This window comes from Anoplopoma fimbria, chromosome 9 (assembly GCF_027596085.1).
Source record: "Anoplopoma fimbria isolate UVic2021 breed Golden Eagle Sablefish chromosome 9, Afim_UVic_2022, whole genome shotgun sequence".
NCBI lineage: Eukaryota > Metazoa > Chordata > Actinopteri > Perciformes > Anoplopomatidae > Anoplopoma > Anoplopoma fimbria.
The window spans coordinates 26,680,238-26,693,222 of NC_072457.1; the positions used below are offsets into that span (position 1 = coordinate 26,680,238).

General features: G+C 40.4%; 1 protein-coding gene across 2 annotated transcripts; it reads right to left on the bottom strand.

Moving 5' to 3' along the window:
* Nucleotides 1–1,652: 1,652 nt before the first annotated feature.
* Nucleotides 1,653–11,762, bottom strand: zfyve27 (zinc finger, FYVE domain containing 27). 2 transcript variants are annotated; one of them, XM_054603938.1, is made up of 12 exons: nucleotides 11,499–11,762; nucleotides 9,682–9,913; nucleotides 9,485–9,555; nucleotides 9,194–9,380; nucleotides 8,325–8,420; nucleotides 7,206–7,318; nucleotides 7,001–7,119; nucleotides 6,678–6,749; nucleotides 3,736–3,877; nucleotides 3,561–3,607; nucleotides 3,359–3,440; nucleotides 1,653–3,236 (listed from the first exon to the last, which is right to left on the bottom strand). In XM_054603938.1, the coding sequence occupies exons 2-12, from the start codon at nucleotides 9,909–9,911 to the stop codon at nucleotides 3,169–3,171; spliced, it is 1,227 nt and encodes a 408-aa protein (XP_054459913.1). In that variant the 5' UTR covers nucleotides 9,912–9,913; nucleotides 11,499–11,762; the 3' UTR covers nucleotides 1,653–3,168. The 2 variants fall into 2 exon arrangements, with proteins under 2 accessions (XP_054459913.1, XP_054459912.1); XM_054603937.1 differs by having other exon boundaries at nucleotides 6,986–7,119.
* Nucleotides 11,763–12,985: the final 1,223 nt, after the last annotated feature.

Below are 12,985 nucleotides of genomic sequence, written 5' to 3' on the forward strand. Positions count from 1 at the left end.
ACCGCTTTAGTGGGACAGATTGGAGGAGTGGAGGGGGAGAGACGAGGGGCGGGGCTTAAACCAGTCCAGTGATCAGGTTGTATTAATTCATCTTACATTACATTACAGTCATTTAGCAGACGCTTTTATCCAAAGAGACTTACAATCAGTAGTGTGTTACATATCATTCACCCATTCACACACTGATGACAGGCTACCATGCAAGGTGCCACCATCAGACTCTAACTAACATTCATGCAACATCCAACTTGGGGTTAAGTGTCTTGCCCAAGGACACATCGACTGCCAAAGCCAGGTATTGAACCACCGACCCTCTGATTGGAGAACTACCTTGTTCTCCACTACACCACAGCCACCCCAATCTTCTCCACTGTCTCATAATATAAAGGATGGCTCTGATTTATTCATTGTCTCTTTAAACCGTGACAGTGTGACAAGTGCATGCACAACCACGACCCTGAAAATGTCGTGGTTGTGCGGGGCTTACACGAGTCCAGTGATCAGGTCGTATTAATTCATCTTACATTACATTACAGTCATTTAGCAGACGCTTTTATCCAAAGCGACTTACAGTCAGTAGTATATTACATATCATTCACCCATTCACACACTGATGACAGGCTACCATGCAAGGTGCCACCATCAGACTCTAACTAACATTCATGCAACATCCAGTCCACACCGATGGCAAGCCTTCAGGAGCAACTTGGGGTTAAGTGTCTTGCCCAAGGACACATCGACTGCCAAAGCCAGGTATCGAACCACCGACCCTCTGATTGGAGAACTACCTTGCTCTCCACTACGCCACAGCCGCCCCAACCTTCTCCACTGTCTCATAATATAAAGGATGGCTCTGATTTATTCATTGTCTCTTTAAACCGTGACAGTGTGACAAGTGCATGCACAACCACGACCCTGGAATTGAGACAGATAAATGGAATTAATTATACCTACTGTTGTTTTTTTAATACCAGTACCAGTCAAAAGTTTGGACACAGCTTCTCATTCAATGGGTTTTCTTTATTTTTATTTTTTTATACATTGTAGATTAATATTGAAGACATCCAAACTATGAAGGAACACATATGGAATTATGTGGTAAACAAACAAATGCTCAACAAACCAGAATATGTTTTATATTTTAGATTCTTCAAAGTAGTTGAATGAGAAGGTGTGTCCAAACTTTTGACTGGTACTGTATGTCTTTGTACAATTGTAATGTTTATTGTTATGCACCAATCATTCGGTGAATGTCCTTGTCTTTGCAAACGTGGAAATAAACCGTCTCTGATTCTGATACGCTGATATATTATGAACAAATCTGCTTGCAAACAGATGCAAGATGTTAGCAGAGATTCTTTGGCTGAAAGCAGCTGATGAGAGCATCGAGGGAGAACCAAAACGAGCTGAAGTCCATAAAACCCCAAAATGTCTAAAACAAGTCTGTAGATCTGAGGGGAACTACAGATTTGGGTGATGATTCTCTGTAGATTCTCAATTTAAATTTCAAAAAGATAAACAATCACTTATCAGTTTATTTGAAACTGCAAACCCTGAAACAAACTGGGAAATGAGTTCAGTGGTATTTCAATTTCAACATTACGCTTTAATTAGAAGTTTAGTCTTGGTATTAAAGTGTTTTTAATACGGCCTAACTTTTCATACTTCTGTAGCAAAGACACTAGAACAAGATGGAGATCTCAACCTCAAAAGAAACATTCTTACCACTTGTGACTTTAGAGTTAATGAAATCATCAACCATGAGTTTATTTCAATAGTGGCATATTTCATTCATAAAATAGGGGCAACATATACAGACTTGATCATTAAGGTCAAATAATAACCTGCACTTTTTGGAGTTTTAAATTAAATATATTAGATATAGTAGAACAGTTCATAGTTACAGTTTGTATGGGATTACAATAAAAGCAAAGCAAACTATTACAATCATGTGTCTGAATGATGTTTAAAACAACCACTTGATCCACATTTTGGGATACGATGCCTCCACATCAGTTCTTTTAAGTCCCGCTTGCAAGAGAGTGAGGCTCTGATGACGATTTCAGCTGGTTGTTCAGTCCATTTAAATCAACTATAATCCAGTTGGGTCGACTTTGATCCAGTTAGGGGAAAAGCACAGGCTCCAGAGACCTCCGGTAGTTTTTTGACTTATAGGTTGCTGCTCAGCTCCAACACAGGAAAAAGGACGACCACAATGACGCACACATTTGATCAGAATAAGTAGAATAGTCCTCGTCCACCGTCCTCCAGAACACCATCAACAGCCAACTTGTCTAAAATTGAATTCATTGCAGGCCATGCATTTTCAGTTTACTGCCGTAGAGTTACTATGTTTCATGGCATGTCACATCTATTCCCCTCATGTGTTGTGAGCTCCTCAAGCTTGTGGGAAAAATACATTTTCCCCAATGACTTAGACAAACCCAGACCTAATCACATGACTTTGTTGGCCAGCTACAGGTTGAAGTGTATATGTGGGCAGCAAAACAACCCAAGCTGGCCAGCCTGCACACATAGTGTAAATCAAATATGGAGCTTAATTTGGTCGTACATCCATCATTTTTGTTCATCTGAACAAACCAAATACAAACTGCCAGCCTCTTCTCACACCATCGCATTCAACAAGCCAGTCTTACTCTCTTTTGTACAGAAAAGTCCTCTCAGCGAAACAGTAGAATTGAACTGCTGCACAGGGCTGAAGAAATTAATATTCCACTTTGTGGCGAGGCAAAGCATGAAAAAGCAAAACCATCTGCAGCCTATAAACCGGTCACCACCAGCCCAAACCTGGCCTCCACCCTGCAAGTTCTGTACCTCCCTCTGCTCAGCAAAGGGAACAGGTCCTTTGATTTTGAAGCCACTGTGCTCTGAAGCCATTCTCATTGATTAACAAGGTCCAGTTCTTCAGTGCGAGTTGAAACAGGAAATATTTAACATATTATAGTCGAAGTCCCATACGCAACACGAGAAGTTTAGGAGGGATGCCACTGCTAAAGGCGTGGGTCGGTTCCTGACAGACATAAGTGCCTCAACTTGAAAGCCAAGGCATGTTTTAGGGTTTCAATAACTTGGAGGAGGGCTTTGGGGGGGCGAACAGTGAATGGCCTCCAGCTGACCACTGGGAGACGAGACTGACACGCCATCTCATTACAACCTGATGAGAGAGGAATTACAGGAAGAACAAACAAACACGGTCTCTCTCTGGGCCTCTGGAGCTGAAGAAGAGAAAACATGAGAGAATAAGATCATCAACAAACAGAGTAAGAGGAACAGAGACAAAATAATGCAACTTTGCAAGTACAAAAATTCAAATGTGAAAATCAGTCAGTTCTCTCACCTGTTGCCCCCATGCAAGATCTCAGCACCTTGAAGGAACAGCAACGGGAACAGAAGCTGTTGCCACAGTTACTGCAGCTCCTCTGTAATACAAAAAGATATCGCATTAAAGCGTGTGACAATAGAACAAGTAGACAAAATTAAATACGATGATGATGCAATGCCTAAATTTATCCTAGCTGTTGTCACAAGTTCTGTCTCACCCTTTTCTTCAGCACAGAGAAGACAGCATTGCAGCTAGAACAGTTGCCTTTGGAGAAAAAACACAAAGCGATAAATAGAATTATGAACATAAAATGAAATGCATCTGTTCAGAGCTGTGATTTGAGACTAACCTCAGAGCTAAATAAACCAGTGGATGAGTCAGAGCAGACTGACCTGTGCTGGTGGTGGGGTAGCGTTTACGCAGTTTCTCCGTCAGTTTAGACACTTTGCTGCGTATTGGTTCGTTGCGGCTCAAGAGACCATTTTCAGAGATGGTGTCATACTCGGGAACTCCAAGAGGCCCGTCGTCATCCTCCTGAGGGAGAGGGAGGAGGGGGGAGGAGGACGAACAAAGAATGACAAAGTCACACACTTTGTAATCTGGAGTTAAGTCTTTTGGAGTCTGAAAACCACGCCAAGAAACCGATCCAAACTCTGGAAAACTGGACAAAACTGGACAAATGAACTGTGATTCAATGTGAATTTCAGCCAGTTTGATTGATAGATGTTTGGCAAATAAATCAAGCAGGGTGATGGCAAGTACTAAGGCCACTAGGATGATAGACAAATGTGGAAAGTACTGGTATCTAAATGGAAAAATATATGCATTCATGCTGCTGCTGCACTTCATCTATCTGCCAAACATAAAGACAACAAACTCCCAAAAGATCAGAGAAAAACTATTTGTATCATTATATCCTTTTAATGCTGACCCTATAAAGATGTGACAAGCATTGTTTAGACCTCTATACTGGGGGTGTCTCAATATACCGGTATTGATGATAACGGTGATATTTGTTAATTGAATTATTGATATGTGTTAATAATACACATATGATACAATCATATAAATCTGTCTCTCCTGCTCCCAGCAAGGGATTTTGTTTTAGTTGACTATGACTTTGTGTTGATGGCAGATGTGAGGCCTTGTGGATTTTCTCTTCATCTTGTTGCGTTTTCATCATCCATTAGTGGAATTGTCCTTTTGTACACTTTTGTACAGATATGGTTACAGACTCTCTCTCTCTCCACCTCCCGACACTGCTGCTATTTTGAATGTAATTTATAAAAATAAAAAAAAGACAATGCATAATAAAGTTTAAGATCAATTTGACGGATGCCATTATCTTTTTTCTTCTGATCAGTTTCTATAGAATCCTGATAACTTCCTGATCATGAATTCTTTTGACCACTATAATCATGTAGTGAGAATCTGATATGGTGACAGTCTTATTCTACACCAGCCAACATGTAGCATCTATTTACCTGCATGTTTCCAAAATAAGACTTGTCTCTTCCCAACTTTTTAGAAACGAATAGCTAGAACCAGGTTGGTACAATTCCTCATCCAATGAAAAGCCAAGCTGTGACTTTATAAACTGGAGGGCCAGAGAGTAAGAGAGACGAACAGGGCTTTTAGGGAACAGGATAACTTGTTTCTGCTTCCTGTGTGTTGAACAGCAGACAGCCAGTTTGAAAAACTGCAACAACTGAAAAGCAAAGTCTGCTAATCAGAAACTCTAAAATATTGATGCTGTTATGCAGCAACTCTTTTATACATCACATGTTGTAATTAAATAAAGAATATGCTACTATGCAAAACGCTTGTACATAACATGCTTTCAATCAAAACACCACTGCAACACGTTAATGAGTCAATTTATCTGAAATGGCACGAGGGGGAAAAGCTGATTTCACTAATGCAAAATGTCTCATGAACAATGTCAGTCATGCACAATAGAAATGCATGAGCACCCTGTATGATGGGATTACTGGATTACTGGAGACAACAATGATGGGCCTGTTAATTCTAGAGTTACTATCACTATCACATAACTCATGCCAAGGGAACAACACACAGACAGATGGATGGATAAATGTATGTATGGGAGGCACTATGAACTCCACTTACCACTAAGACCAAAGGGGTTTCCTTATCGGGAGGCGGAACAACACATGAGAACAATGTTACCCACAAACACTGATAATATTCAGTGTGGTGACACAGGAGCAAACCCAAAACCATGCTTCAAAGAAGCAAAGCAAGAACTACACCACAAGGTCACCTCACACAAGGTTACTACACATGAAGTCGTTGTTCATGTGTCAAGTAGTTCTTTAGTGCGAGTTCACTGGGTGGCAGGGCAGTGGCCTTTGAGAAACAGAGAGGGGGAGGGGGGTGACGGATACTCACCTGCAGGGACACTGCATGTTCCTGAGTTCAGAGGACAGCAGAGAGAAACAGGACAAACAAAAAGGATAGGAGGATATTTTCTTTTTTTTTCTTCTTTTTTTTACACAAATCATGGCAAGCTCCAACTATTGTGATTCAAATATGTTATGCAGAGTTTTTTTCCCTAAATATACCAGCCAGGTTTATCATACAGCGGCTTCAGAACATATTGAACCCCACTTGTTACATACTTTAACGTTATAAATGTAAATGCATTTAACTTACATTTTATTTTGGACATCAGTATACACACACACACACAACCCACAATGACGAGGTAAAAAATATTCACTTCCGTAACAAATATCTCAAACTGAAAGCTCTCCATTACATTGGTATTCAAACTATTTATTATGGCACTTCAAGTTCATCCTGTTTGCTTTAATTATCCTTGAGGTCTCTAGAGCTTGACTGAAGTCTACCTGTAGCATGCATTTGTAGATTTACTATGTTGTAATGCTTTTAAACTGCTAATATAAACAGGGATATTGGATGACATGTCTTTAATTTCACTGGCTGTTCCCACCCAAAGAAATGTGTAGTTGACTAACACAAGTTTGTTGACTGATTGTTTAGTTGAATTAATCGACAGATCTGTAAAAATGAATAACACAGAATAACACAAAAGAACCATTTTAAATCTTGTGTTTACTAGATATGAGCTCACGAGTTTCTTGGAAATAAGTCATTCAGCATAAAAAAAAAGCACAAAACATAACTGGTTGACTAAAGAGATCTTAGTAGACCGAGACCACTGAGCCCTAAATTTCCCCATCAGAGCCAATACGACAAAGCAGGGGTTTACAGATATAGAAGGAAAGAAACACACTGTGATAAGAACATGTGGTAGAAAAGTGTACATTTAAGTTAGAGTAGTATTTACCTCAATGGCATCCTTAAATTCATCATCAGGCTCTGCCTCCTCAGCCTCCTCCACGCTGCCAGGAGACAGGTCCTGTTATCAAACACAGATGCACACACACATAAATGCATATGTAAATACTGAACTAATGGTCCCAGGATCAGCATGATGGACAGTCGTCATGCTAAAGCTGATGGATTTGCATTACTCTTACGGGATAAATACATTGAGAGCATAGGATGAAGTGGATAAGAAGCTTACAGCTACGTCATGGTGGTTTTAATGTAAATCACAACCTCTAAATCCTTCAGTATTCAAAACCTACATACATTGTCTCCTCTCACCTCCAGACTAGTTGGTGTGGGCGTCCTGTCCAACAGGTGGCCGTGTTCCTGTTCTTCACACTTTCCCTCTGAGGCCTGGGTCTGGCCCATGTGGAGCAGATTCTTAAGGTCCAACAAAACTGGAACCACAAGAGAAACTTTAGCTTTACTCTCTTAGATGAGAGTCAGTGTTTAGCCTTGCTCACTCCAGACGGGATGAACTAACCTCTGCAGAAGTCTCTGTTCCACAGGAAGATGGCGCTGTTGAGCACAGCGAGCACCCAGCCCAGAGGAGCGATGTAGAGCAGGCACGCCAATATTAACATCCCTCCATAGAACCTAGAGGGAGATATCACAAATGTCTGGTCACACTGACACATTTAATAACATATAAGTGATTCATCAGCCAGGACAATCTTACAATCAGTAGGTTTACAGTAACTCTGACCTGGGCTTGCATAAAGCGGTATTTAAACTAGGGTATTTACATGAACAAATATATTCCACTGCTTTTCTAAATCTCATACTACAAAGGAACACAGCCCGCTGAAGTAACACTGACTGTAACTGTGGATCAAGTAACAGCGTGAAATTTCCTCGTTCTTAAAAGGGATAGTTTGGGTGGTGAGAAATATTCAGACTACTTTCACCGCTTTATCTTGCTGTCGGAGAGTGTTTTCCAACAGGAAAAGAAGTGAAAGTGAAACGTATCGATGCTTTCTTCAAAGCCACAAGACTCCATTGGGATAAATTTCCCTTTCAGTTCATTTCCATGTCAGAAAATATTCTAAATATAGCGTACACTTAAACTGATACCGATACTACTTCTCTAAAGTGTGGGCGTCCCGACGGCCATCAACAGTTGGTAAAAAACTAACTATGGATCAGTACCTCACACAACCCCACTTTAAAAAAACATCCAAACTATCCTTTTAACTAAAATTGAAATAACTAAATTAACAAAAAAAATACTCTATTTAACTATGCCTATACTGAATATGACCTAATTTGATTTAAAGATATGACAAAATGCTGTTTAAATTGACTTTAGATTTCTTCTGAGTATTAGTACTAGTAGTAAGAGTCAATGTTAATGTGGCCGATGACAACTTCAGCACAGAGACAAAGGATAAGTGATCTGTTAGGAGGAAGTCCATGAGCAGGAAATTGATAGTGATCAATGACTTGCCTGTTGAGTGAGGTCTACTCAACTTTAGGTGATACTGTCGGTGTGTGTGTGTGTGTGTGTGTGTGTGTGTGTGTGTGTGTGTGTGTGTGTGTGTGTGTGTGTGTGTGTGTGTGTGTGTGTGTGTGTGTGTGTGTGTGTGTGTGTGTAGACTCAGACCTTGATGACTTGGTGTGATTGTCCCAGTACAGGACCTTGTAAAAGGTTTCTGCTGACAGGCAGGCAGAGGACAGCATTTCATCCAGATGCTTCAATCTGGTGAAGACAACAGACACTGTAAGAAGAAGGCTATCAAACAACCCGTGCATAGACAAACACCCGGGTACAAGCCATTCATGGTGAGGCAATTACTTTTAAAGTGGTAAAAAACAAAGAGAACAAGCTAATAAAAAAAAGTATCTGTGGAGTTTGTGACCACAAGTGGAGCTGTAAGGCAATATTTTGATGATCGAGAACCCATTTTATTTAAAAGACTTTAAAAATGTTTTATAAGGTAGGAAAGAATACAACAAGTTTGCAAGGCCTCAAATATGCTCATTATTGTATGCTTTGGAGAGAAACAATTAATTGGAGAAATAAATTGTTTCTTAACAATGAAAACTCCACAAAGTACCTAAGTATTTGTAAAGCTATAAGGAACTAGTGTTTAAAAAAGTAACTTCAACATGGAGCTGGACAGGCATTAACTCAACATGTTCAACAGATTTAGATGCAGAAACACCCAAAGACATGCACACGCACACGGGCACGCACGCAATGAGACATATGAGGCACATTAGAGATGAACCGGCTGGTCAATTAATGGAAAAGTCAATCTAAAGAAAATAAATAAACTATTTGTATAATTGATTTTTAAGCAGAAATACCAAAACATTATCCAGCTTCAGGTTTTCAAATTTTATAATTTGATATAATAACAACATCTTTTTTTTATTTTTATTTTCTGACATTTTCTAGACTCGGTACTGAAAGTCATCAATAGTTAGCCTTGCAGCACAGAACCCCATCCCCTTTAGTGTCTGTCTTACAGGTCTTTGACTTCCAGCATGGCTTCCTGTTTGGTGAGATGCACTGTCAGCAGGTCCCTGCGGTGCACGGCGTGATAGCGCCTCCTGTGGAGCTCCGAATCAGACGCTCTTCCCCCACACCTGTCCTGCAGGTAACCGAGGGCAGCAGGCGCCGCCACAGCCACCAACCCCACTGTGATCCAACCCACTGATACCAGAGAGGCAGACACAACAGCAAGTTGATAAATTATTCAAATGCCTTTTGAAACATCAAACAAAAGATCGATATTAATGCCTAAGGCCTCGGCTTACCTTCATTAACAGTGCAGAAGAAGACAGTGAGGAACATAAAGACAAGCAGAGAGCACAGCGGCATCCTCCATCTGAGGGATAATAAAGAGAGAACAGTGAATACTAAAATATACATTTAGCTTCCTGTGCTGCAAAAGGCCAAAAGCAATTATATCATATCCTGCTCAAGCAGGCCACAGACAAACACACATACACACCCAAGCAGGTAGCGGATCAGCTCCACCGCATCTGCAGCCGGTTCTAGAAACAGAGCCATTCTCTTATAGGACACGACCATGTCGAAGAGGTCAAAGTTGGGTGTACACCGCGGGCTCCCCAACTCAGAGGCGTCCGGAGACCCGAGCGTCTCTTTAGATAAGGTGTGTGCCAGCTCCCCCGCTTCCCCCGTGCCATGTGAGGTGTCCTGGGACACGCCGTGCAAAGTCATCCCTGTACAGAGTGAGGAAAAGAGAGCAGGCAGGATTCAAAAGGGTGAATTGACAGTGAAACGACAAAAAGATTCCTGACTTGCTAATGTAACAGGCCCCTAAAGAGATAAACTCTGGATCCTGTCAAAGCTCTTTCCCAATTCTGTCCCTACGAGACTTGCAGAGCGGAAAAGTCGGTTTTGAAACTGTGTGTTCAGAAGGTGGGAAGTAGAGCGGAGACAGTAGGCTGTTCCCTGACCTCACAGTGAAACACACAACTCAAGTGAAACCACATGGCATTTCAGTCTATTTTCAGAATCTGGCTGCAGTGTTGGTGAAGTGTTGTCCAGGGTGTGTCAGTACAACATAACATCAGAGACAAGCGTGGCTACAGGTGCACCAAAGGGGGCTCTATTTAACTATGCTGGCTTACTGCTTGTTATACAAAAGCTCTGAACAGGGAGACCTGCTTAAGTGGAGTGAAAGCAGCCTACAAGTCGGCAGGTATGAAGTTGAATCTCAATCAGCTAGTAGTCATAACAGCAGGTGGAGATGCTGTGATGGACTTCTTTCACAGCTTTTATGTGTCATCTGAGAGACAAAGAGATGACAGTTTACGTGTGCAAAGCAGCATGTGTCTCTTTGTGTACAATGTTTAAATTAAGTTGAAACTACACTTCGGCCAGCTGAGGTTGTGTTATGGTGCGTCCCCACAACACACAGGTGCAACACATTTAAAACGTTCAACAAGAAAAGCATTAAAATCATATTTCTAGCCTGTTGTTAAATTACTCATTTTCAGCTATGGTTAGTTTTTACATTACATTACATTACAGTCATTTAGCAGACGCTTTTATCCAAAGCGACTTACAGGAAGTGTAATAAACTGTATAAACTATTCTCTTGCATTTGTTTTTTTCCAGTTACAATCATTTTAATTGTGCTTACAGCCAAACACAATTGAAGCAATGGTAAACTATTTTTACAAAGGCAATATTCCTAGAAAAGCTCAATGCTATTGTTTTTGTCAATGTGTGTAGACGGTTAAATAGTCTTTTAACCCCTAAAAAAAGCAATGAGAGAGACAGTTATCTTGACATTTCTGTGAGTTCTTCTGACAGCATCACTGAATAAGCAAAGGACTAGAAGTGAGCATTTCACTTTAAATGTAATGTTTAAGATGATCTCTACAAAGTGACCACACCATCAGGTACCTAGTATTTTCAACAGTATAGATTGTGTTGAAAAATAAATCAAATGGCTATACAAATGCCTTTTGTGAATCTACTTTAAAAATGTTCTCTTTAGAATAATAATTTCGAGTCTGATGTGAGTTTTTTAAGTTCAATTACCTTTAGAAAAAAAACAATGCTTTGTTCTCAATACAAGTAATCATATCATGTATTACTATATACTTATATACACCTTCAATCAGCGCTCAGTGCTGCGGTGGCCTGTGAGATGCTGTCAAACAGGAAAGTTCACTTGGCTCACAGACAGAAGGACACTTTTTTTATAGATATTATTGTTACTTCAGCTCAGCCAATATTACCTGTAATAACAATAATAATAATAATAAGAAGAAGAAGAAGAAGAAGACTACATACCCCAAGCTGAGTGTCCAACAGCAGCCAACTTGAGCAGCAGCAGCAGAGATCAGGCGTCACTAGCGAGTCCCATCGACACCCTCAGTCTGGAGGAAGGAAGAGCCTCCAAATGTGACCATCCCGGTCAACATGACAGCAACCCGGCCTCCGGCGTTAACAGGCACCCTGACGTTAATGTAACTGCCCGGTTGTCTGGTGAAGCAGGTATTGTTGTCTGTCTGTTTGTCCTAGCTGGCTTTGTTAGCTGCGTCCTGCTCTGTGAACGTCCGCTTCCTCGTTTAATCCAGGCCGAGCAGTCGAGCGCAGAACAGAGGCGGATGGCCGAAACAGTCGATCACAGAGTAAAAGGATCCAACTGATGAGATGACTGTAAACTACTGTAAATGTATAGATTAAGTATAGATTGTGTTGAAAAATAAATCAAATGGCTATACAAATGCCTTTTGTAAATCTAGTTAGAAAATGTTCTCTTTATAATAATAATTTCGAGTCTGATGTTAGTTTTTTTAAGTTCAATTACCTTTAGAAAAAATTAAATAAATATTATTAAGGCTATTCCTTCTCTCTCACACTCCATAATATGCAAATATTAATTTCAAAAGTTTAACTAATATATCCACTGCAGCTGTATTGTTGGTGTCTTGTAAACCCATGAGGGTTAGGCACGTTTTGTGCATGACATGAAAATCTATCTATCTATACGTTAAATGTGTCCTACTTCCCTAAAAAGTATACTTTTCACTATATGTGCACTGGAAAAGTTTGCACATCAAGTTGCCTGTTGGGCCATGATTGGCTTAGCTGTGATGTCAAAATCTCGCTTGTATGTATGTCCGGTTAGGAGCCTTAAACTCATATTTGAACACAGAGAAAGCATTAAGTAACCATGGGCAAAACACATTTCTGAATGGAAGGGGACTTTAATAGTAACCTAGTATTTGAATGCTTTGTTGAAATTAGTAAGGCAGTTACAGATCAACTTGTGGAAACTTTAACAGAGTAAAGGGAGGAGATGTTGAGATTGAGGGAGAACCACACGTCGCCACACAGCAATAACTCATTCACACTGATTTTGTCAATGAGAGCTTCAATATACAGTTTATAAGTGAGAAGTGAGTATCGGGCCTCATTACTGAATGAAATCATCTCTGAAGGAGGAAACTGTCAACTGTCAATCCTATTACGTGGAGCATTTGTAGGTCAGACTATATGTTTAAGCGTGGAGTGTCACTGGCATTTAAAGTAAAACCCATCGGTTTAAGACAAAGAGTTGTTTCAGTCATTTTGGTTCAATCCCTCCTCCACAGGACAGAAGCTGTGTTCTGCAGCTGCTGGTACACATTTGCTGACAGTTGCGTTTTCTGTAGGAATTTGGAGATTTGTTTTCACACCAGAGCATTCACACGGGGAGTAACAAAGACAGAGGGAACAGAGACAACATAACCTAAATATAAAGAGGAAAAAATAAAGAGATTTATTGATGGAGA